At 49.7% G+C, this 26,889-nt stretch overlaps 2 protein-coding genes across 2 annotated transcripts in view; both read right to left on the reverse strand.

Annotated features, from left to right (window-relative positions):
* TBC1D24 (TBC1 domain family member 24) overlaps positions 1-26,889 on the reverse strand; it is a 525,632-nt gene that overhangs the window by 434,825 nt on the left and 63,918 nt on the right. The window lies entirely within an intron of this gene.
* Positions 3,148-26,753, reverse strand: NTHL1 (nth like DNA glycosylase 1). The gene is made up of 8 exons (XM_078880750.1): positions 26,682-26,753; positions 18,541-18,642; positions 16,458-16,755; positions 14,739-15,025; positions 13,220-13,390; positions 9,477-9,636; positions 7,834-7,939; positions 3,148-5,129 (listed from the first exon to the last, which is right to left on the reverse strand). Exons 2-8 carry the CDS (start codon positions 18,607-18,609, stop codon positions 4,832-4,834), a joined length of 1,389 nt encoding a protein of 462 aa, XP_078736876.1. The 5' UTR covers positions 18,610-18,642; positions 26,682-26,753; the 3' UTR covers positions 3,148-4,831.

The following is a 26,889-nucleotide window of genomic DNA, read 5'->3' on the forward strand; positions in this document are numbered from 1 at the left end:
CAGCATCATCAGGCGACAGCCACAGACTTGTGGAGGAATCCTCCTCCTGGTCCTGTCTTAAATAGGAGGGCGTTCGTGTGACGTCGTCACTTGTGAGCCAATCAGCTGCCCAGGCCGGAGGAGGGGGCGGGGTGGCAGCGTTAACGCGTAAATTACGATGGAGATCGATATTCTTGGTTTGGTTGTATTCACAGTTAATCAACGTACATCACGCTCGCTGAACACTAACGAATTGGCACGTTTGGTTTACGTGACAAACCGCCTCCTAATTGGTTGCGTGTTGGGGTGGCGGGCTTCACGACACATTTTTATTTAGGCGATCTAACCTAAAACAAACACCTCTGTTGTGGATACTTTAAACTAATTTTATTTCACCAGGTAAGGCCCCACCCGACTATCACAACTGTTGCTCAACGAAGTCGCTCATCATCATCATCGTGGGGATATTTATGACAGCCAAATAACTCTGAACACGTGACGTTGATTCTAAATGTGTCGGGGGGGGGGGGTACCGGAGGAACTGGAGAAAAATCCACGCCACCACGGGGAGAGACGCAAACTCCAAATATACAGCCGGCTTCAGGGTCGGGATCGAACTGACGACCTCCTGCACACCAGGCGAGGTAGTTAACATCTCCTAGCCACCGTGATGATGATGAAAGAGAGACACGAAAACTCCAAATACACAGCAGGCGTCAGGGTCGGGATCGAACCCACAACCTCCTGTATACCAGGCGAGGTAGTTCACATCTCCTAGCCACCGTGATGATGATGAGAGACGAAAACTCCAATATACAGAAGGCGTCAGGGTCGGGATCTAACTGACGACCTCCTGTAGACCAGGCGAGGTAGTTAACATCTCCTAGCCACAGTGATGATGATGATGAGAGAGATACGCAAACCCCGAATTTCCAGCAGACGTCAGGGTCGGGATCGAACCCACGACCTCCTGTATACCAGGCGAGGTAGTTAACATCTCATAGCCACCGTGGCGATGGGAGGTGGATTGCAAAGTGGAGCGGTGCGAGGGAAGAAGCAGAGAGAGAAGTGAAAGCGACCTGCAGTGTGGTGAGTGGGTGAGTGTCTTGTTGTTGTTGTTGTGACCTGCAGTGTGGTGAGTGGGTGGGTGTCTTGTTGTTGTTGTTGTGACCTGCAGTGTAGTGAGTGGGTGGGTGAATGGGTGAGTCGTTGTGACCTGCAGTGTGGTGAGTGGGTGGGTGAGTGGGTGGGTGAGTGGGTGGGTGAGTGGGTGGGTGAGTGGGTGGGTGAGTGGGTGGGTGTGTTGTTGTGACCTGCAGTGTGGTGAGTGGGTGGGTGAGTGTGGTGGGTGGGTGAGTTGTTGTGACCTGCAGTGCGGTGAGTGGAATAAAATCGGTGGGCGAACGAGTCGCTGGAGTGAATCAGTGAGCGCAGGATCATCGCCCACCACTTGAACTCCTCAGTTCTCTCCGTTGAAGCGGTGAGACACCCCAGATGTCAGCAGTAGCAGCAGCTGGATTCCAACTCAGGCCGACTTCGTGCTCTGTAATTGGGACAAGAGACTCAAAGTTTCTCCAATGGTCAGGTTAGCCAGATTACCAACACAGCTATCACATTACCCTCGTGGGCATCAAATGTCAAGACCGGTCACACGGGGCTGTTAGCGAGCACCTATTAGGGGTTGGGTGTGGCACACGGGGTGGTGGTGGTGTTGTGGCCGGCACCGCGCCCGGCCACCTTTGTCTCCGCGAGTGGCGATGTTTACTACGCACACCGCACCAGGTACCCATTTGAGGCTGAGTCGACCTAGGGGAGGAGGCCCAAGACCGGTTCAGATCACCGTCACCGTCGTTGTTGGCCGTGAGCGGGAATCGAACTCGGATGGCCGGGTTCGTAGCGGAGCGCGCTAACCGCTACACTCCACTCAGGCGCAGCACTTTCCACGCACGGGTAGGCAGGCACGTACCTTCTTCACGTCCACACACACACACAGACACACACCCGGCGGTTCACCTTTAAAAACATTCCACGTGGTAATTAGAAACAAGCCCTGAGGTTTTTAGGAACCCACAAATCCAGTTTACACCTTTTTTCCAATCAATCATTCACTCTCTCTCACTCTCTCCAACTCCATCGCTCAGTGACTCACTCACTTAGCATGTCACTAATTTAACAAGTCACTCGCTCTCGAAATCACCGATTTACCAACGCACTCACTGACTCACGTACCAAGTCATTAATTTACTAACTCACTCACTCTCCAACTCACTCTCCCACTCACACTCCCACTCATTCTCCTACTCACTCACAAACTCAGTCTCCTATTCACTCACAAACTCACTCACAAACTCACTCACAAACTCACTCACAAACTCACTCACAAACTCACTCACAAACTCACTCTCCAACTCACAAACTCACTCGCTCTCCAACTCGCTCACAAACTCACTCTCCTACTCACAAACTCACTCTCCCACTCACACTACCACTCACTCTCCTACTCACTCACAAACTCACTCACAAACTCACTCACAAACTCATTCTCCTACTCACTCACAAACTCACTCTCCCACTCACACTCCCACTCACTCTCCTACTCACTCACAAACTCACTCGCTGTCCAACTCGCTCACAAACTCACTCTCCTACTCACAAACGCACTCTCCTACTCACAAACTCACTCTCCTACTCACTCACAAACTCACTCGCTCTCCAACTCGCTCACAAACTCACTCTCCCACTCACAAAATCACTCTCCCACTCACAAACTAACTTTCCCACTCGCTCTCCAACTCGCTCACAAACTCACTCTCCCACCCACAAGCTCACTCTCCCACACGCTCTCCAACTCACTCACAAACTCATTCTCCAACTCGCTCACAAACTCACTCTCCCACTCACAAACTCACTCTCCCACTCACAAACTCACTCTCCCACTCGCTCTCCAACTCACTCACTCTCCAACCCCCCCACCTCTTTCTTGCAGGCCACCTCTTTCGCCTGCCTTCTGAGCCATACCGACCTTCGGCTCCGCTCCCTCGGTGTCAACCGGTCGGTTACCATCCCCTTGAAAGAGCGCGCGCACGTCACACACACACACATCGATAAACAACGACGACACACAACGACACGCACGTAACATCGCGGCGTTCGAGAATTCGCCGCCGGTTTCACTTCACTAACGACAACGGCTCTTTGGCAGCGCGACAGCGCTCGCTCATGGGTAGCTTTTATTTTCAAAAGTAGTAGTACACAAAAGATGCCGGACCGCACGCTCCGTAACAAATGACAGCCGGGGCCAAGCACCCACGAGTGTAGGATGTGAGCGAGCGAGCGAACGGCCGTCATGGATGTCACGTCAGTTTCACCGCGTCGGGCTTTCGCGACCGATGAAATCCATAAAAGAGGTTTTTTATTATTTACACGCTTTCATTTAACTCACTCTGTCTGTTGTTGTCGTTGTTGTATCCTCAAATCTTGTACCTCAATTTTAACCCACTTCCCAATGTGGTATCGACTGCAAACTTGGTATAGTTATGTCACACTGATGACAACACTATATTCTATCATAGAAAATAAAATATATAATTTTAAACAATCTTTTTTACATGTTATGTTTCGGCTTGGCTCTAATTGTCCACGCTCAACTGACGTTGGCTGTAATTGGCCACGGCCCCTTATGTCGTGGCAAGCTTCGGGGCCACTTCCTGGAGTCGTGGAGTTCTGCCATTACGAGTACACTTCTTAAAAGCGCGTTTTAAAAAAAGTTTCGTTTCAACATTACTTATTCTTGGGTTAGATCGCGCATCCATAATGAAATCCAAAAGCGGGGAGGAGGCTTTTCCACGGTTCCGGCTAATCGCCCGACGAAGCTGCTTACAGCCGTCGCAATCATCGGCGTGAACGTCACCAGATGTGAACGCCGCCGTGGGGTTTGAGTCTCCAACTCTACACGGCCGCCGTGGGGTTTGAGTCTCCAACTCTACACGGCCGCCGTGGGGTTTGAGTCTCCAACACTACACGGCCGCCGTGGCGTTGACACGTCTTCACCGAATCGGCACAAGTTTGGTGCACGCGGCAAAACTGTTGCTCGCCGGCCGCGCCGGGCGGTGGCGTGTTTAGCGACGCGTTGATATTTCTATAGATTCACGCGCTCTCCAACCTGTTCAGTCTTTCACGGGCTTCCGCCGCACCTCCGATTAGCGCGTTTGGTTACGTCCGCTGAGAAAAAAACTCCAACACGAGTACAGTAAAGCCTTTGATTGCGAGCGAATAATTCGTTCCGGAAACGTGTTTGTACTACAAAGCACTCGTGTATCAAAGCACTCGTACATCAGTTGTGATCACGTGACGCTCGGTAGACAAAGCGTACACAAGTACTGCTCGTATTGCAAAACACTCGCAGACCAAGTTACTCGCAATCCAAGCTTTCACTGTACGTACATAGATACGATTCAAACAAAACCCTCTTCGTTATGCACGTGCTGTGCAAGCGGATTGCTGCGAGGCCCCGACAGCCGGACCACTGCCGGGGAGCATCGCGACATCTGGGGGCCATACCTCCCCCACACACCGGTTGACGCAGGAGCCCGTGTCGTGAACAAGACTCGCGGTTTGGTGCACCGCCGCCCGGCGCTCAGCGATCGATGTGGCCGGAGCGACTCTCAGCGATCGGTGTGGCCGGAGCGACTCTCAGCGATCGGTGTGGCCAGGCCTCAAGGCTTGGTGCATCACCGCCCGGCGCTCAGCGATCGGTGTGGCCGGAGCGACTCTCAGCGATCGGTGTGGCCAGGCCTCAGGGCTTGGTGCATCGCCACCCGGCGCTCAGCGATCGGCGTGGCCGGAGCGGCGATCAGCGATCGGCGTGGCCAGGCCTCAGGGCTTGGTGCATCACCGCCCGGTGATCAGCGATCGGTGTGGCCGTGACGGCTCTCACCGCTCGGTGCGGCCGGAGTGACTCTAAGCGCTTGGTGTGGCCGGCACGGGGCTTTGCCGCCGCCGCCGCCACCACCTTCTTCTTCTTCGTCGCGAGCGCCCGCGCCGAGGGGCACACGGCACGGTTGAGGCACTCGGCGCAGTGCGGAGCCACGGGCCGGCACGTCTGCTGCCCGAAGCCGACCATCAGCCAGTTCACCTCGCTCCACAGCTCCCTGGGGTCACACGCAGATACCATCAGCCAGTTCACCTCACTCCACAGCTCCCTGGGGTCACACACAGATACCATCAGCCAGTTCACCTCACTCCACAGCTCCCTGGGGTCACACACAGATACCATCAGCCAGTTCACCTCGCTCCACAGCGCCCTGGGGTCACACACAGATACCATCAGCCAGTTCACCTCGCTCCACAGCGCCCTGGGGTCACACGCAGATACCATCAGCCAGTTCACCTCGCTCCACAGCTCCCTGGGGTCACACACAGATACCATCAGCCAGTTCACCTCGCTCCACAGCTCCCTGGGGTCACACACAGATACCATCAGCCAGTTCACCTCGCTCCACAGCTCCCTGGGGTCACACACAGATACCATCAGCCAGTTCACCTCGCTCCACAGCGCCCTGGGGTCACACACAGATACCATCAGCCAGTTCACCTCACTCCACAGCTCCCTGGGGTCACACACAGATACCATCAGCCAGTTCACCTCACTCCACAGCTCCCTGGGGTCACACACAGATACCATCAGCCAGTTCACCTCACTCCACAGCTCCCTGGGGTCACACACAGATACCATCAGCCAGTTCACCTCGCTCCACAGCTCCCTGGGATCACACACAGATACCATCAGCCAGTTCACCTCGCTCCACAGCTCCCTGGAGTCACACACAGATACCATCAGCCAGTTCACCTCGCTCCACAGTGTATAGTAGTGTAGTGTATAGTGTAGTGTATAGTAGTGTATAGTAGTGTAGTGTATAGTATAGTGTATAGTGTAGTGTGTAATAGTGTATAGTGTAGTGTGTAATAGTGTATAGTGTAGTGTATAGTAGTGTAGTTTATAGTGTAGTGTATAGTGTAGTGTATAGTAGTGTATAGTAGTGTAGTGTATAGTAGTGTAGTGTATAGTGTAGTGTATTGTAGTGTATAGTAGTGTAGTGTATAGTGTAGTTTATAGTAGTGTATAGTAGTGTAGTGTATAGTAGTGTAGTGTGTAGTGTAGTGTGTAGTGTAGTGTGTAGTGTAGCGTATAGTGTAGTGTATAGTGTGTAGTGTAGTGTATAGTGTAGTGTATAGTAGTGTATAGTGTAGTGTATAGTGTAGTGTATAGTAGTGTAGTGTATAGTGTAGTGTATAGTAGTGTATAGTGTAGTGTATAGTGTAGTGTATAGTGTATAGTAGTGTATAGTGTAGTGTATAGTGTAGTGTAGTGTATAGTGTAGTGTATAGTGTATAGTAGTGTATAGTGTAGTGTATAGTAGTGTAGTGTATAGTGTAGTGTATAGTGTAGTGTATAGTGTAGTGTATAGTAGTGTATAGTAGTGTAGTGTGTAGTGTATAGCAGAGGTGTGGACTCGAGTCATGTGACTTGGACTCGAGTCAGACTCGAGTCATGAATTTGATGACTTGCGACTCGACTTGGACTTGCATAACAATGACTTTGTCCCACCTATGAGATGTGGACTCGAGTCATGTGACTTGGACTCGAGTCAGACTCGAGTCATGAATTTGATGACTTGCGACTCGACTTGGACTTGCATAACAATGACTTTGTCCCACCTCTGGTGTATAGTGTATAGTAGTGTATAGTAGTGTAGTGTATAGTGTAGTGTATAGTAGTGTAGTGTATAGTGTAGTGTATAGTAGTGTATAGTAGTGTAGTGTGTAGTGTATAGTGTAGTGTATAGTAGTGTATACTAGTGTAGTGTATAGTGTAGTGTATAGTAGTGTAGTGTATAGTAGTGTAGTGTATAGTAGTGTAGTGTATAGTAGTGTAGTGTATAGTAGTGTAGTGTATAGTAGTGTAGTGTATAGTAGTGTAGTGTATAGTAGTGTAGTGTATAGTGTAGTGTATAGTAGTAGCCCCGCGCCGCATCACGCCGTGCGAGAAGTCTCCCGAACGGATCCCTCGTCTCGCGACGCCAGCGGTGTGGCCGGACGAATGTGAAACGAACAAACAAAGGGCACGGGACAATTGGCCGACCTGCCATGCTTCTGATGACGGCGACGATGATGACAACAACGGCTGACTGATGATGACGATGACGACGACGACTGACTGATGATGACAATGACGACGACGACGACAACGACTGACTGATGATGACGATGACGACGATGATGACGATGACGATCATGACGACGACGACTGACTGATGATGACGATGACGACGCCGACTGACTGATGATGACGATGACGACGATGACGACGATGGCAATCATGACGACGACGACCGACTGATGATGACGATGACGAAGATGACGACTGACTGATGATGATGATGATGACGATGACGACGATGGCAATCATGACGACGACGACTGACTAATGACGACGATGACGATGACGACGATGGCAATCATGACGACGACGACTGACTGATGACGATGACAATCATGACGACGTCTGATGATGACGATGACAATCATGACGACGTCTGATGATGACGATGACAATCATGACGACGACGACGACGACGACGATGACGATGATGTCGACGACGACTGACTGATGATAATGATGATGATGACGATGACGACGATGGCAATCATGACGACGACGACTGACTGATGATGATGACGATGACGACGATGACCGACTGGCGATGACAATGACGAAGATGACGACGATGACCGACTGATGACGACGATGACTGACTGATGACAATGACGACGATGACGACGATGACGACGTACCTGGGCAGCCAGTCCTCCAGGGCGACCCGCGTCTGCTCAGGAGTGCGCGTGGCCTTGCGCACCCAGCCCAAGCGGTTAGAAATCCGATGCACGTGCGTGTCCACTCCTGCCAACGCAAAAGGCAAAGCTCACCTGTGTAGCTCGCAACAGACTGTTGGGGGCAAGTGCATGATAAAGTAGTGGTTTGTTACACGCTTTCTATTAACTCACATTGTCTGTCGTTGTTGTTGTATCCTCAAATCTTGTAACTTAATTTTAACGCACTTCCCAATGTGGTATCGACTGCAGACTTGGTATACTTATGTCGTACTGATGACAATACTATATTCTATCAGAATAAAGAAAAAATATTTATTTTTAAACAATATTTTTTTTACGTTATGTTTCGGCTTGGGTCTAATTGTCCACGCTCAACTGACGTTGGCTGTAAATCACCACGGCCCCTTATGTTGTGGCAAGCTTCGGGGCCACTTCCTGGAGTCGTGGAGTTCTGCCATTACTCGTACGGTACATTTCATTAAAGCGTGTTTTTTTTAAGTTAAAAAAAATATTTTTAGAAGCGACCTGGCCACAAAAGATCGCTCGACAAAGTGGCCCCAACATTTGGACATTTATAGCACCAAAATAACCGAAATAATCTTAATGCATGTTTGTAAATGTGGAAGAAAAAGATATCCACGCGACCACGGGGACAACATGCATGGTGAAACAACAGAAATTCTACCCCGATATGTGCGATGGCGCTCTATACGTTGGGGGGTGTGCTGGACTAGTAACGAATTGGCCACGTTCTGTTTACTAGTACGGTACATTTCGTTAAAGCGTGTTTTTTTAAAAGTTTTTAAAAATATTACTCATTTTTTTTCCCTTTGGGTTAAAGCGTGTAAATATAAACGTGTCGTGAAAGCCTTTCCACCCACCCGAAACACGGCCAATCGGTGTGGGTTTGTCGCGTGAACAAAACGTGCCAGTTAGTTGCTGCCTCTCAGCACCACCGGGTGCGTTGGTGAGCAAACGCACAACGTTTACCAGATGAGTGCCGTGACGTTTCGCTGGTGATTACAACCAGGCTTCACCAGGTGATTTGCCAGAATTGGCATTTATAATTGCGCCATCTTACCCCAAAAAACCTTTCCGTTATGAATATTGGTCGCGAAAGCCTGCTACGTGTTAAGTGCCTCTGACAAGGGCGGTGGCGAGACTTTAACTACCTCGCCTGGTACACGGGAGGTCGTGGGTCCGATCCAGACCCTGACACCTGCTGCATATTTGGAGTTTGCGTCTCTCTCTCTCTCCCCGTAGTCGCGTGGATTTTTCTCCGGGTCTTCCGGTTTTTCCCTCCACACTTAGAATCAACATCGCGTTTAGAATGTTTCGCTGCTACACATTTCCACAAGATGATAAGCCACTTCGTTGAGTTGCTCTCATTTGCTATGGGCAGGTGGCTTCTGAGAAAGCGCTCACACAGCTCAGTGGGCCTTAGCTGGTGAAACAAAAAATAGTTTAAAGTGTCACTGTGGGTGTTACAATCGCAGAAATAAACAGGGTGGACTGCTGGATATCAACCGCACAACTCATGTCAGGTGGTCACCACAGTGGAGAGATCATGTCAGATGGGTGGGTGGGGGGAAGCGAGGCCTCACCGATGCCGGACACCTCGTCCCAGGCGATGTCCATGACGAGGTGGGCCATCTTGGGGCCTACGCCGGGCAGCTTGACGAGCTCGGGCACGGAGCGAGGGATGTCGCCGCCAAACTGAGCCAGCAGCAGCTCTGTCGTGCGCCGGATGAAGCCCACCTTGGTCTGCGGAGGGACGCACACGGAAGTCAACGACCTCCCCACCCTCGCGTAGCCTCGACAGAACGTCGGGGGCAAGTGCTGTTAGAGTGTACATACAGTTCTAGATTTGAAGCTTTCGTGACTGCAAGGATTCGTATTCTTAGGTTTTTTCGGTATTTTTATTTTACTTTTATTAATTTAAATGTTTTACCTACGTGACTTTACCGAAAAACCTAAGAATATGCACATACAGTATCGATGGAGTTCAGCTGACCGTCTGGAACGCTCTTTCCTGCCGATATGAGGAAGCCACTGGAGCTGTGCACTTTAAAATCATCGTCTAGATCAGGGGTGGGGAACATTTTTTCTGCCAAGGGCCATTTGGATATTTACAACATCATTCGCGGGCCATACAAAATTATCAACTTAAAAATTAGCCCGTTATATTTGGTCAAACATTTAATTAACTCGCCCCTAACGCGATGGCTGGAACTGCTTCTCTTTGGGCGAGGCGTAGGGTGATGTTAGCTGGTATTGATGATGATGCTGCTACTCGCAACTGCTTTGCCAGGTCTGCTCCTAGATTTATTGAATTTCGAGTCCCGCCTGCGGTTGCCTTGGCAGGGCCACACCAAATGATTTCGCGGGCCTCGTACGGCCCGCGGGCCGGACGTTCCCCACCCTGGCCTAGAGAATGACAAATACATTTCTTTAGAACTGCTCGTTGTTTCATCGTCGCACACAAGCACCGTCGTCAAGCCCGAACAGCAGCCGCGTCGAGGGAGGATTGGCATGCGAACGCAAACGAGCACAATGGGAAAATGAGCTCCGTCGCCGCACGTACAACAGCTGCGTTAATAGGAGAGACGTACAGCCTATTGAACAGCGGGAGCTACCGTTACGTCGAGGCACCCGATTCAAGAGCCGAATGGCTCACAGGGCTATACCTAATAAATGAACTTGAAAACTTGAAACTTGCAAGCGGTGGCTATGTTAGTGAAGGTGGCGTGTCTGTGTCAGAGGACCGGGCATATCGCCACCTCGTGGGCAACACAAGCTGAGCCGTTGGCTGCTGCACGGTGAGAGGCCGACGTATCAAAGCCAGAGAACCACCGTAACGGTGGCCGTGCCGGTGAGAATTTAGAGAGTCGGAAATAACTGCTAACATCACAGCAAGTTATGACTTACCTGGTTAGCAACATCCTTCCAATGATTGTATAATAACATCGTTTCTACTTGCCCTTGGGTAACACCCACCTCAAACCTATATCACCTCTGGTTGCAACAGCCCTGTCTTGTTCAGCAGTTCTGCTGCTGCTGCTGTCTTTCTGCCGGATGACGATTGCTTGTGTTGCGATCGAAACGTCGTGATTTTTTTTTTTTTCTACCCACGTGATTTTACCGAAAGAACCAAAGAGTATGGATTCCTGCAGTCACGAAAACTTCAAATCAAGATTACTTGATTTTTAGCGCGGTTGGCTGCGTACGATGCTAAAGAAGTTCAACATACATTACATACAGTGTTGATCGAGCTCAGGTGACTGATGAGACCTGTCCGGATTTTGTCTGTGAGAAAGATTTACACATCGTAAACGTCACCACCACGTCAGCAATTTCCATCATCATCATCATCAATCGCCACTCCTTGTGACTTGCGTGTACAGATGGCGAGTGACTGTCATCATCACGACCCACCAAACAAGACAAAGATCCCCCGTGTAGCCTGTAACAAACTGTAGGGGCAAGTGCTGTTCATGAGCAGCACCTATGAAGGCCGGCACGGCACACGAGGGGGGTGTGGGTGGCCAGCACCACGCCCGGCCGCCTTTGTCTCCCCAGTAGCGTTGTTTGCATACCGCACCAGGTTGTGAGTGGTGATTAGTGAGGGGTGAGTGGTGAGGGTGAGCGTGAGTGGTGAGGGTAAGGTTGAGTGGTGAGCGGTGAGGGTGAGCAGTGAGGGTGAGTGGTGATTGGTGAGGGTGTGATTGGTGAGGATGAGTGGTGAGGGTGAGTAGTGAGGGTCAGTGGTTGTTGTGAGGGTGAGTGGTGAGGGTGAGTGATGAGGGTGAGTGGTAAGAGTGAATGGTGAGGGTGAGTGACGGTTGTGAGAGGTGATTAGTGAGTGGTGAGTGGTGAGGTTTAGTGGTGAGCATGAGTGGTGAGGGTGAGTGTTGAGCGTGAGTGGTACATAGGGGAGGAGGCCCAGGACCATAGTGGTGGCCGTGATCGGAAATCGATAACCGCTACACGACCGCTCTGTGCTAATCGTAGGTACGGGGGGGGGGGGGGGGCACAGCAAACATAGACACAACAACAACAAGCAGCTCTAAAGGAATGAGTTTATCAATCTCGATGATGATTTAAAATCGATGTAGCTCCCAGAGGCCCTCTAAATAACTCAGGGCCATTTCAGATTTGAAGTTTTCGTGACTGCAATGATTTCGGTAAAGTCACGTAAAGGTTGAAATAGAAAACAAATAAATTAAATCACGACGTTTCCGTCTTCAAGACGGAGGCTTGTGTTGCCTCCGACACGTCGTTATTTAATTTATTTGTTTTCTTTTTTAACCTACGAAACTCAGGGCCAGTTCTAAATAGGCGGGTGAGTGAGATGGCGGGTGAATGCGTGGGTAGGTCGGTTCGTGAGATTGTCTGGGCGAGTTGGTAAATGACTGGGTGAGATGGGCGAGTGAGAAACTCCATGTCGCTTGGAGCTTAATGTTGCTTCGACGTTGCCTGTAGCCCTGGCGATGCCGCAAGAGGCCAAGATGCATCTGATTCGCCAGAGTGAGTACGTGTGTCGTACGTACGTTGAACTTCTTTCGAAACGTACGTAGCCAAACGTGCTAATCGGAGGTGCGGAGAAACGTCAACAAACTAAACACAAAATGCAGTTCTGAAGAAATGGGTGGGTGAGTGAGTGAGACGGCGAGTGAATGAGTTACTGAGATTGTAGGCGAGTCAGTAAGTGAGATGGGCGAGATGCAAGTTCGACGTTGCCTGTAGCCCTGGCGACATCTCAGAGGTCGCAAACGGGTTCTGATTCCTTACCCGTACCTGGCCGCACCAGGGTCGCAAACGGGTACCCGTACCCGTACCCGGCCGTACCCGTACCCTACCCGTACCCAGCTGGGTACGGGTAGGGTATGGGTATCGGGTACCTGATTGCGACCTCTGGGATGAAGCCATGTTGCAGGCGCGGGTGGGTTGATTCTAGGAACTTGAATTGTGAGAAGAGACAAGACGTTGGGAAATGAGTGACAAACGGTGACTCACCAGTGACTCACGGCCTACCCGTACCCGGCCGCACCAGGGTCGCAAACGGGTACCCGTACCCGGCTGGGTACGGGTAGCCGGGTATCGGGTAGGGTACGGGTATCGGGTACCCGGTTGCGACCTCTGCGACACCTCAAGGGGCCAGGATGCCAATGGGAGTGACCCCCTTTCAATCGAGCACAAATCGCCGTCACCGTTAATCGCGATTCACACGAAAGACGTCGGCTAGGAACGGGGCTCAGGTGGGGGGGGGCTCAGGTGGGGGGGGGCCGGGGGGGGGGGGGGCCGGGGGGGGGGGAGCCGGGTGAGGGGGGGGGCCGCAGTGAGACACCTTCCAGAAGCCGACGGGGTAGATGAGGCGGCCGAGCGTGGCGTCGTCCGTGCCGGCTACGTTCAGCGGCGTGAGGCCGTGGCCTCGGAGCCTCGCCATCGCCGCGGACGTCACCTGGTCCTTGGTCTGGCTCGACAGCATCAGCGACACCAGCACCTGGTAGCGTCGTACCTGCTCACGCAAACGCAGAGATCCCCGCCCACCACCATAGCCTTCACAAGCTGTCCGGGGCAAGCGCTGCAACAGCGAGAGGCCTGATAATTGTTTTTTTACCCTTCTATCTGGCAACAAAACTGACACCTTTTTTTACAAGAAGTCATGTTTGCATAGACCACAATACCTGCAGTCATAATGCAAACAAAAAACACAACTCTGATAATGTATGTGCACTGTCCTTGAAGTTGATTGGTCCACACCCGAGACAGCCTTTCTTAGAGCCCAGTCTCACGCGGTGTTGGACCAGATGACGCCAAAAGGCGCAGAACTCAAAGACAATGCACCATCAGAGTATGAGAGCTCGGGGTTAAGCATTTACACCATTGGAACCTCATTTGCCAGCAAAACATATGATGATTGGTTTTTTACCCTTCTATCTGGCAACAAAACTGACACTTTTTTTACAAGGAGTCATGTTTGCATAGACCACAATGCTTGCAGTCATAATGCAAACAAAAAACACAACTCTGATAATGTATGCACCGTCCTTGAAGTTGATTGGTCCACACCCGAGAGGCCTGTGAAGGCCGTGGCAAGGCGCGCACAGCAGAGGTCGTGTGTTGAGGATTTCCTCACTCCGGCTTTCGCCACGCAGCCACTTAACCCAGGGCACCTTCAATTCTTTGTTTTCCATTTCCCTCTACGTTTGCGGCGCTGGTGTGTGTTTTGTATCATTTGCTGTTGTTACTCGCTGGCACCGGAGCCCCGACTGAACATCTCCGAGAAAGAGCTTTGTAACTCAGCGGATTCCTTCCAGAGATTCGGATTCCAATTGATCGCTCAACGAAAGTGGCTTATCATCATCAACGCGTGGAAATGTACAGCAGCCGAAACGCGTGATGTTGATTCTAAACGTGGAGGGTAAAACCCGGAGGACCCGGAGAAAAATCCACGCGACCACGGGGAGAGAGAGAGACACACGCAAACTCAAAATACAGTAGACTCTCGATTATCTGTGTGCGGTTTATCCGATTTGCAAATTAACCGCGCACCTGAGATTTTGACGTACATTAATAGCTCGTGGATTTTCCCTTAAGCCCACATTAATCATCTAAAACAGTTAGAAGTTGTTTCTCAAGGTCACGTGCTTAAATCGAATAAATATGTTGCTCCGGTAAATCCGAAACCCACGTGAGATCTCCTCTACAGTACAGTAGTTGCCATGTCTTTACAACGGTGGGCGGAGTTTGATGTTGATTTGCGTGGTTCTGCTGCTGTCACCCACTTAACATCTCCTCGCCACCGTGGAATGTTTGGCTTCTAACCGGCGCGGCACCACCGCCCGGCGCACGTGTTGCCGTACCGCGGGAGCGGCGTCTTCGTCGTGGCACTTCTCGGCGCCCATGTGGTCGACGGGGGCGTCGCGATGCTGCCGCATTCGTCTCACGTGGTCCAGCTGAGTCCTCCAGTGGGGCGGCTCCCACCGGCCTCCCGCCCTGTGCCTCCTCTTCCCCTCCTCCTCCTCCTCGTGCTCCACCATCCTCTCTTCCTTGACCTCCTTGACCTCTTCCTTCACCTTCACCTCCTCCTCCTCCTTCTTGAGCTGCTCCTTGAGAGCCGTCTGGCCAACTCGGGTCTCGCCGACACGTTCTTTTGACGCGGCAGCACGATGCCGTTTCATTTGGCGACACGAAAAAAAAATTGTCTCACCGCGTGACGGCAATTTTCGTGGCAAGATACGGTGCTCGTGTGCCGTGTTAACAAAAAATTACAGGGCGTCAATTTTCACAACATACACGGCATCGAATTTGGCGATAAGATACGGCACCGTTTTTCGCGGTGCGATCTCAATTTTCATGGTATGGTGCTCATGTATAGTGGAAAAAAATTACAGGGTGTCAATCTTCACAACACGATACGGCATCGAATTTGGCGATAAGATACGGCACCGTTTTTCGCGGTGCGATCAAAATTTTCAGGCTACGGTGCTCATGTATTGTGGAAAAAATGTACAGGGTGTCAATCTTCACAACACGATACGGCATCAAATTTGGTGATAGGATACGGTGATGTTTTTCACGATGCGATTTAAATTTTCAATGCACGATGGAAATCTTCAGGATAAATCGTGACACGAATATTCACGCGACGCTGTAATCTTTCACGCCGTAGGTTTCCACGACAAGGTAGTAATTTTCACGATGCGACGATTTTCGCGATGTCAGTTTCCTCCTTAACTTTGTACGTGCACATCAATGTGATGGGTGGCGCTTTGGGTGGCAGATTTGTGCCAGGAAAGGCGCCACAAGTGAATTTCGATTTAAAGCTTTCGTGACTGCAGGGATTCATCTTCTTGGTTCTTTCGGTAAAGTCACGTAGAATGGAAATAATAAAATAATAGAAATAAAACATAATAAAATGCAATTCTCACGACGTTTCGGCCACAACGCAAGCAGCCGTCCTCAGGTGAAGAACAGGTCTGTCGGAAAGACAGCGTCTGAATGAACACCACCAAGCTTGGAGCGTATATTTAAGCTGGGTAAAAAAGGTGTCCTCCCCTAACCCAGCTTAAATATACGCTGCCAAGCCTGGTGGTGTTCATTCAGACGCTGTCTTTCCGACAGACCTGTTCTTCACCTGAGGACGGCTGCTTGCATTGTGGCCGAAACGTCGTGAGAATTGTATTTTATTATTTTATTATTTCCATTCTACGTGACTTTACCGAAAGAACCAAGAAGGCGCCACGAGTGTTTAACGCTTCCCCATTCCGATGACGCGTACGCACATGTACGTGTCATCGGAACGGAATCGGAAAAAAAGGTAAAAGCTAAAATAAAGTAACTTCATCGGTACCGAGGCTCCCACAAGGGGCACGTGGGAGGGCGTTAGTGGCACAGCTTGGCGCCAGCTATCGTAGGGTGCGGTGGTCGTGTCTCTACGGTTCCCTGTGGCCTTTAAAATACCAAATCGAATGCCGAGCCCGCTCGCGCGAACTGGGACCCACCCTGCAACTTGCAGACATCTCCGAACGGGAAAGGATTCAAGAAAAATAAAAACATTTCGCTCGACTCAAGAACCTCACCGTCGACGTGGCCGTGATCCCTCTCGTCGTACTCCACTTTGACGGGCGGGCAACGTCGGGGGCGGCCGCCGCCGCCGTCTGGCGAAGCTCGCTCTGGCGCCGAGACCGCCCAGGCCGACCGGCCGCTGCGGGTCAACATCCCCACAGGGCCACCAGCGGTGAAGTATGGGGACGTGGTGGACATGGGTGCGGCGGCGGTGGTGGTTGACGCCGATTCGGCCGCGGAGGCTGTGCGAGCCCGGGGGCTGCGGTGGAGTTGGGCGGTATCGGCGGAGACAAGACGACTCCTCGCGAGACGCTGTGGTCACCACACGGGCGAGCGACAGTGTTTGATAAGAGGGCATTAGAAAGCGAGTAGCAGCACCTATGAAGGCGCGCGAGGGGGTGGGTGGCCAGCATCACGCCCGTCCGCCTTAGTCTGCCCAGCGCAGCAGGTAAAAACTATTCATTCAATTTCGATGTAAAGCTTTCGTGACTGCAGGGATTCATCTTCTTGGTTCTTTCGGTAAAGTCACGTAGAAGGGAAATAATAAAATAATAAAATTAAAACATAATAAAATAATTCTCACGACGTTTCGGCCACAACGCAAGCAGCCGTCCGCTTGCGTTGTGGCCGAAACGTCGTGAGACTTGTATTTTATTATGTTTTATTTTTATCATTTTATTATTTCCCTTCTACGTGACTTTACCGAAAGAACAAAGAAGAACAATAAATTACTTTTTATTTTACCAGGTGAGGCCCACTGAGCTATGTAGCTCATTTTCAGAAGCGACCTGGCCACAAATGATAGCGGCTCAACAAAGTGGATTATCACGCAGAAATGTAGAGCAGCCAAATACTCTGAAAGCATTGTTTTTAAATGCGGAGAGGAAAACCGGAGGACCCGGAGAAAAATCCACGCGATCACGGGGAGACACGCAAATTCCAAATATACAGCAGCAGGCGTCAGTGTCGGGATTGAACACACGACCTCCTGTATACCGGGCGAGGTAGTTAACATCTCCTAGCCACCATGATGATGATGAGAGAGAGAGAGACACGCAAACTCCAAATATACAGCAGCAAGCGTCAGAGAGTCCCATATAAGTGTTAACATTTGAAGCATCCTGTGTAGCTCAGTGGGCCTTACTTGTCAAAATAAAAATAGTTTAAAGTTTAAAGTCATTCAGACGCTGTCTCCCCGACAGACCTGGTCTTCACCCTTCTACGTGACTTTACCGAAAGAACCAAGAAGATGAATCCCTGCAGTCACGAAAGCTTTAAATCGAGACCTCCTTTGCCAGTAGCAAGATATAGTAATAGGTTTTTACCATTTTATCTGGAACCAAAACTGACACCTTTATACAAGGAATCATGTTTGCAATAACCACAACACTTGCAGTCAAAATGCAAACAAAAAGAAAAACTTTGATAATGATATGCAGTCCTTGAAATTAATTGGTCCACACCCAAGACGGCTTTCCTTAGAGCCTAGTCTCACGTGGTGTTGGATCAGATGACGCCAAAAGGCGCACAACTCAAAGACAATGCACCATCAGAGTATGAGAGCTCGGGGTAAGCATTTACACCATTGTAACCTCATTTGCCAGTAGCAAAATATGATAATTGTTTTTTTACCCTTTTATCTGGCAACAAAACTGACACCTTTTTTACAAGGAGTCATGTTTGCATAGACCACAATACCTGCAGTCGGAATGCAAACAAAAAACATAACTCTGATAATGATATGCACCGTCCTTGAAGTTGATTGGTCCACACCCGAGACAGCTTTTCTCAGAGCCCAGTCTCACATGGAGTTGGATCAGATGACGCCAAAAGGCGTTCCAAGATAAACTTGGAACACTGAAACCAGTGCAACCGCTGCCGTGAGTGCGACACTCAACTCACATTATTCTTTGGTTCTTTCGGTAAAGTCACGTATAAAGATAAAATAATAAATTAAATTAAATACTAGCATACGACGTTTCGATTGCAACACAAGCAATCATCATCAGGTATAAATTAAATAGAAACACAAATCTAGAATACTTAGAATTGTAATGTAATACAACAGAGAGTCGGACAACATAACAGTCAACTCACACGCAGCATCGGCAGCTCTGGTCCAGGCCGCCCTGTACACGGCACGAGCTCCGCCTCGTGGTTCCTCATCAGCAGCACGACGTGGCTACGAGGAGGGTCAACCTGCAGGGAGACCACAAGAGACACCCACAGTGATAGACATTACAACCTGCAGGGAGACCGCAAGAGACACCCACAGTGATAGACATTGCAACCTGCAGGGAGACCGCAAGAGACACCCACAGTGATAGACATTACAACCTGCAGGGAGACCGCAAGAGACACCCACAGTGATAGACATTACAACCTGGTGGGACACCACAAGAGACACCCACAGTGATAGACATTACAACCTGCAGGGAGACCGCAAGAAGACACCCACAGTGATAGACATTACAACCTGCAGGGACACCGCAAGAGACACCCACAGTGAGAGACATTACAACCTGGAGGGAGACCGCAAGAGACACCCACAGTGATAGACATTACAACCTGCAGGGACACCACAAGAGACACCCACAGTGAGAGACATTACAACCTGCAGGGACACCGCAAGAGACACCCACAGTGATAGACATTACAACCTGCAGGGACACCACAAGAGACACCCACAGTGATAGACATTACAACCTGCAGGGATATGATAGTAGGTTTTTACCCTTTTAACTGGTACAAAACTGACACCTTTATTCAAGGCATCATGTTTGCAATGACCACAACACAAGTAGTCAAAAAAGCAAACAAAAAGAAGCAACTCTGATAAGGATGATAATATGCACTGTCCTTGAAGTTGATTGGCCCACACCCGAGACGGCTTTCTTTAGAGCCTAGTCCCCATTGGTGTAGGGCCAGATGACACCAGAAGGCGTACAACTCAAACACAGTGCAATATCAGAGTATTGAGAGCTCGGGGTAAGCATTTACACTATGAGATCTCTTTTACCAGTGGCAAAATATGATAGTAGGTTTTTACCCTTTTAACTGGTACAAAACTGACACCTTTATTCAAGGCATCATGTTTGCAATGACCACAACACAAGTAGTCAAAAAAGCAAACAAAAAGAAGCAACTCTGATAAGGATGATAATATGCACTGTCCTTGAAGTTGATTGGCCCACACCCGAGACGGCTTTCTTTAGAGCCTAGTCCCCATTGGTGTAGGGCCAGATGACACCAGAAGGCGTACAACTCAAACACAGTGCAATATCAGAGTATTGAGAGCTCGGGGTAAGCATTTACACTATGAGATCTCTTTTACCAGTGGCAAAATATGATAGTAGGTTTTTACCCTTTTAACTGGTACAAAACTGACACCTTTATTCAAGGCATCATGTTTGCAATGACCACAACACAAGTAGTCAAAAAAGCAAACAAAAAGAAGCAACTCTGATAAGGATGATAATATGCACTGTCCTTGAAGTTGATTGGCCCACACCCGAGACGGCTTTCTTTAGAGCCTAGTCCCCATTAGTGTAGGGCCAGATGACACCAGAAGGCGTACAACTCAAACACAGTGCAATATCAGAGTATTGAGAGCTCGGGGTAAGCATTTACACTATGAGATCTCTTTTACCAGTGGCAAAATATGATAGTAGGTTTTTACCCTTTTAACTGGTACAAAACTGACACCTGTCTATCACCCACAGTGATAGACATTACAACCTGACGGGAGACCGCAAGAGACACCCACAGTGATAGACATTACAACCTGCCGGGAGACCGCAAGAGACACCCACAGTGATAGACATTGCAACCTGCAGGGACACCACAAGAGACACCCACAGTGATAGACATTACAACCTGCAGGGAGACCACAAGAGACACCCACAGTGATAGACATTGCAACCTGCAGGGAGACCACAAGAGACACCCACAGTGATAGACATTACAACCTGCCGGACACCACAAGAGACACTCACAGTGATAGACATTACAACCTGCCGGACACCACAAGAGACACCCACAGTGATAGACATTACAACCTGACGGGAGACCGCAAGAGACACCCACAGTGATAGACATTACAACCTGCAGGGACACCACAAGAGACACCCACAGTGAGAGACATTACAACCTGACGGGACACCGCAAGAGACACCCACAGTGATAGACATTGCAACCTGACGGGACACCGCAAGAGACACCCACAGTGATAGACATTACAACCTGACGGGAGACCGCAAGAGACACCCACAGTGATAGACATTACAACCTGACGGGAGACCGCAAGAGACACCCACAGTGATAGACATTGCAACCTGCTGGGACACCGCAAGAGACACCCACAGTGATAGACATTGCAACCTGACGGGACACCGCAAGAGACACCCACAGTGATAGACATTGCAACCTGACGGGAGACCGCAAGAGACACCCACAGTGATAGACATTGCAACCTGCTGGGACACCGCAAGAGACACCCACAGTGATAGACATTGCAACCTGACGGGAGACCGCAAGAGACACCCACAGTGATAGACATTGCAACCTGCTGGGACACCGCAAGAGACACCCACAGTGATAGACATTGCAACCTGACGGGACACCGCAAGAGACACCCACAGTGATAGACATTGCAACCTGCTGGGACACCGCAAGAGACACCCACAGTGATAGACATTGCAACCTGACGGGACACCGCAAGAGACACCCACAGTGATAGACATTGCAGCCTGCTGGGACACCGCAAGAGACACCCACAGTGATAGACATTGCAACCTGACGGGACACCGCAAGAGACACCCACAGTGATAGACATTGCAACCTGACGGGAGACCGCAAGAGACACCCACAGTGAGAGACATTACAACCTGCCGGACACCACAAGAGACACCCACAGTGATAGACATTACAACCTGCAGGGAGACCGCAAGAGACACCCACAGTGAGAGACATTACAACCTGCCGGACACCACAAGAGACACCCACAGTGATAGACATTGCAACCTGCAGGGACACCACAAGAGACACCCACAGTGATAGACATTGCAACCTGCAGGGACACCACAAGAGACACCCACAGTGATAGACATTACAACCTGGAGGGAGACCGCAAGAGACACCCACAGTGATAGACATTGCAACCTGCCGGACACCACAAGAGACACCCACAGTGATAGACATTACAACCTGCAGGGACACCACAAGAGACACCCACAGTGAGAGACATTACAACCTGCAGGGACACCACAAGAGACACCCACAGTGAGAGACATTGCAACCTGACGGGACACCACAAGAGACACCCACAGTGAGAGACATTACAACCTGCAGGGAGACCGCAAGAGACACCCACAGTGATAGACATTACAACCTGCTGGGACACCGCAAGAGACACCCACAGTGATAGACATTGCAACCTGACGGGACACCGCAAGAGACACCCACAGTGATAGACATTGCAACCTGCTGGGACACCGCAAAAGACACCCACAGTGATAGACATTGCAACCTGACGGGACACCGCAAGAGACACCCACAGTGATAGACATTGCAACCTGACGGGACACCGCAAGAGACACCCACAGTGATAGACATTACAACCTGCCGGGACACCACAAGAGACACCCACAGTGATAGACATTACAACCTGCAGGGACACCACAAGAGACACCCACAGTGATAGACATTACAACCTGCCGGGACACCGCAAGAGACACCCACAGTGATAGACATTGCAACCTGACGGGAGACCGCAAGAGACACCCACAGTGATAGACATTACAACCTGCAGGGACACCACAAGAGACACCCACAGTGATAGACATTACAACCTGCAGGGACACCACAAGAGACACCCACAGTGATAGACATTACAACCTGCAGGGACACCACAAGAGACACCCACAGTGATAGACATTACAACCTGCAGGGACACCACAAGAGACACCCACAGTGATAGACATTACAACCTGACGGGAGACCGCAAGAGACACCCACAGTGATAGACATTGCAACCTGCAGGGAGACCACAAGAGACACCCACAGTGATAGACATTGCAACCTGCAGGGAGACCACAAGAGACACCCACAGTGATAGACATTACAACCTGCAGGGAGACCACAAGAGACACCCACAGTGATAGACATTACAACCTGACGGACACCACAAGAGACACCCACAGTGATAGACATTACAACCTGCAGGGAGACCACAAGAGACACCCACAGTGAGAGACATTACAACCTGCAGGGAGACCGCAAGAGACACTCACAGTGAGAGACATTACAACCTGACGGACACCACAAGAGACACCCACAGTGAGAGACATTACAACCTGCAGGGAGACCGCAAGAGACACCCACAGTGAGAGACATTACAACCTGACGGACACCACAAGAGACACCCACAGTGAGAGACATTACAACCTGCCAGGAGACCACAAGAGACACCCACAGTGAGAGACATTACAACCTGCAGGGACACCACAAGAGACACCCACAGTGAGAGACATTACAACCTGACGGACACCACAAGAGACACCCACAGTGAGAGACATTACAACCTGCCAGGAGACCACAAGAGACACCCACAGTGAGAGACATTACAACCTGACGGACACCACAAGAGACACCCACAGTGATAGACATTACAACCTGACGGGAGACCACAAGAGACACCCACAGTGAGAGACATTACAACCTGACGGACACCACAAGAGACACCCACAGTGATAGACATTACAACCTGACGGGAGACCGCAAGAGACACCCACAGTGATAGACATTACAACCTGCCAGGAGACCGCAAGAGACACCCACAGTGATAGACATTACAACCTGGTGGGACACCACAAGAGACACCCACAGTGATAGACATTGCGCTCGGCACAGGGCAACGGGCCAGAGGTTATCAGAGGGCAGAACACGTCCACGTTTCACATCGACTTTGTTTGAGAAAGGTGGCAAGTCAAGAGGCCAGGATGGATCTCATTTGCAGGAGTGAGGACGTGTGTTGAACTTCTTTCGCACCGTACGTAGCCGACCGTGCTACTCAGAGGTGCAGGGGAAGGACAACAGACTAAACTTAGCATCTCACTGGTGTAGTAGTGTAGTGTATAGTGTAGTGTAGTGTGTAGTGTAGAGTGTAGTGTATAGTAGTGGTGTGTTTAGTGTAGTGTATAGTGTAGTGTATAGTAGTGTCGTGTTTAGTAGTGTAGTGTATAGTGTAGTGTATAGTAGTGTATAGTAGTGTATAGTGTAGTATATAGTAGTGTAAAGTTGTAGTGTTTAGTAGTGTAGTGTGTAGTAGTATAATGTATAGTAGTGTATAGTAGTGTAGTGTATAGCTGTTGTAGTGTTTAGTAGTGTAGTGTATAGTAGTATAGTGTAGTGTATAGTAGTGTAGTGTATAGTGTAGTGTATAGTGTATAGTAGTGTAGTGTATAGTAGTGTAGTGTATAGTAGTGTAGTGTATAGTGTAGTGTACAAGAATACGGGCTAAACCGTGTGGGTTAACAGCAATGCACTTTGCTGTGCCCGCACCGCCTTCACCTGGCGGTAGGCCTCGGCAAGGTAAGGTAAATTACCTTTTTTACCGGGTAAAAGGGTAAAGGTTTTGACATGCCAAGGGGTAAGGTAAAGGGTAGGGTAAAGGTAGCTCAGAAGAATTGCCCGGTATGGTAAAGGTAGCGCGAAGTATTACCCGGTAAATACGGCGCCTTGTTTACCGCTAAAAGCTCCGTGGCGCAGTCCGTGGCTTCAATTTTAAATTGCGATCATTAATGTCGGACCAGATGGAGACGGACCACGTCCTTGAGGTCGAGGCACTAGAGTTCACAGAGGTCGAGGATGCCAGCAACGGCATTTTTGGGATCGCTGCGAACAGCAATCGAAAGAGGCAGCGGGTAATTGTGTATGGGGTAAAGGTAAATGGTAGGGTAAAGGTAGGCTCGTTGCTTTTTACCTTTTACCTGCTAAAGGGTAAAAGGTAAGGGTAGAGCGATTGTATTGTGGTAAGGTAAAAGGTAGGGTAAAGGTAGCCTTGTTTTTTTTACCGTTTAACTTTTACCTTACGTTGCCGATTCCTCAAGCTCAGCTTTTCGGTTTACTTAGAAGAACCCTGTGAGTCAAGAAGCTCCGACCTCAGTCGGGTTTCATCACGGCAAGGGAGGGAATTTCACAGCCCATCCGTGTGCGGTCCACCAACCCTCGATGACCGTGCAACGTTGACGCGTCACTTCGTTGGGGTACGACGGCTGTGTGTGTTACCTCGCTGTGTGGTCTGGAACTGTTTTTGTTTTGGGGGCATTGCCCAATCGGACTTATACAATGAACGCATTACAGCAAAACCTTGGATTGCGAGCGAATAATTTGTTCCGGAAACGAGTTTGTAATCCAAAGCACTCGTGTATCAGTTGTGATCACGTGACGCTCGGCAGACAAAGCGTATACTGTACGTGCTACTCGTATTGCAAGACCTCGCTCGTTTATCAAATTAATATTCATTTTAAAAAATTTGCTCGTCTTGCAAAACACTCGCAGACCAAGTTACTCGCAATCCAAGGTTTTCCTGTATTTGTATTTAGTGACCCCGCTCACGATTTGTCTCTTATGTTGCACTCCGATGGCTCTTTGTGTGTGCGTGTCGGTTGCTGCTGTAACTTGCCAAAGAGCTTAATAACTCATCGGATTCCTCCTGCAGTCCGAATCAAGATGCTGATTCGAGGCCACGTGTACGGCCACGTGTGCCACCACCGCCGGGCTATTATAAACTAGATTTTAAGCTTTCGTGACTGCAAGGATTCATATTCTTGAGTTTTTTCGGTAAAGTCACGTAGGTTAAAAAAATTAAATAAAAAATTACTTGATACAGCTGTGACAGTTCCACCTGAAGACGGAAGCTTGTGTTGCCTCTGAAACGTCGTGATTTTTATTTTATTTTACTTTAATAATTTTTTTACCTACGTGACTTTACCGAAAAAACCCAAGAATATAATGAACTATTTTTGTTTTATTTTAACAAGTTAACGCCCACCGAGTTATGGAGTGGCTCTTTTTCAGAAGCGACCACCTGGACGTCACAGATGATTTCGATGTAAAGCTTTCGTGACTGCAGGGATTCATCTTCTTGGTTCTTTCGGTAAAGTCACGTAGAAGAAAAACAATAAAATAATAAAAATAAAATATAATAAAACGTAATAAAATAATATACTATAATTTAATTTTATTATGTTTTATTTTTATGATTTTATTATTTTCCTTCTACGTGACTTTGCCGAAATAACCAAGAAGATTACAGATGATAGCTCAACGAAGTGGCTTCATCATCATCATCAGCATCGTCGCGTGGAAATGTATCGCAGCCAAACGCTCTAAACGCGTGATGTGGATTCTAAATGTGGAGGACACGGAGACAAATCCACGCGTCCATGGGGAGAGACACGCAAACTCCAAATCTACAGCAGCAGGTGTCAGGGTCGGGATGGAACCCACGACCTCCTGTATACCAGGCGAGGTAGTTAACATCTCATAGCCACCGTGATGATGATGATGAGAGAGAGACACGCAGACTCCAAATATACAGCAGGTGTCAGGGTCGGGATGGAACCCACGATCTCCTGTAGACCAGGCGAGGTAGTTAACATCTCATAGCCACCGTGACGATGAGAGAGACACGCAAACTCCAAATATACAGCAGCAGGCATCAGGGTCGGGATGGAACCCACGATCTCCTGTAGACCAGGCGAGGTAGTTAACATCTCATAGCCACCGTGATGATGATGAGAGAGAGACACGCAGACTCCCAATATACAGCAGCAGGCGTCAGGGTTGGGATTGAACCCACGACCTCCTGTGTACCAGGCGAAGTAGTTAACATCTCATAGCCACCGTGGTGATGATGAGACTATGAGAGAGAGAGAGACACGCAAACTTCTAATATACAGCAGCAGGCGTCCGGGTTGGGATGGAACCCACGACCTCCTGTGTACCAGGCGATGATGATGATGAGAGACACGCAAACTCAAAATATACAGCAGCAGGCATGGGATGGAACCCACGACCTCCTGTGTGCCAGGCGAGGTAGTTAACATCTCATAGCCACCACAGCGCCCACCTATTACCGCCGCGTGGCTCAACTTGCCACGAAAAAAGACGCGAATTCAATCCACGCACAAAGAAAAGAGTTCCGGGCGAGTTCACAGCGCGCGCGACCGCCTCACCGCCCGCCGCGCTCCATCCACTGCGCGCGTGCAACCCCGGGGGGAGGGGGGTTGTTTACACTGGCAGACCGCTCCGCGCGGTGACGTCACCCGTCTGACCTTTGAACCCTCGGGACTTTTTTTTTAATATAAAGTTATACATAATTTTTTTTAACGTGAACGGTTATTTAATCCTTACCGTTTTAGTTCGTTGTTTCGTAAATAATGT

Source organism: Lampetra fluviatilis, chromosome 58 (assembly GCF_964198595.1).
Source record: "Lampetra fluviatilis chromosome 58, kcLamFluv1.1, whole genome shotgun sequence".
Taxonomy (NCBI): Eukaryota; Metazoa; Chordata; class Hyperoartia; order Petromyzontiformes; family Petromyzontidae; genus Lampetra; species Lampetra fluviatilis.

Excerpts from the sequence above, each read along its gene's own strand:
- NTHL1 (XM_078880750.1), bottom strand. The coding sequence starts at position 18,609 with ATGAGGAACCACGAGGCGGAGCTCGTGCCGTGTACAGGGCGGCCTGGA. Across the intron at positions 9,637-13,219 it reads ACCCCGTCGGCTTCTGGAAG|ACCAAGGTGGGCTTCATCCG; the intron begins GTGTCTCACTGC and ends GTCCCTCCGCAG. Across the intron at positions 5,130-7,833 it reads CTGGAGGACTGGCTGCCCAG|GGAGCTGTGGAGCGAGGTGA; the intron begins GTACGTCGTCAT and ends GTGTGACCCCAG.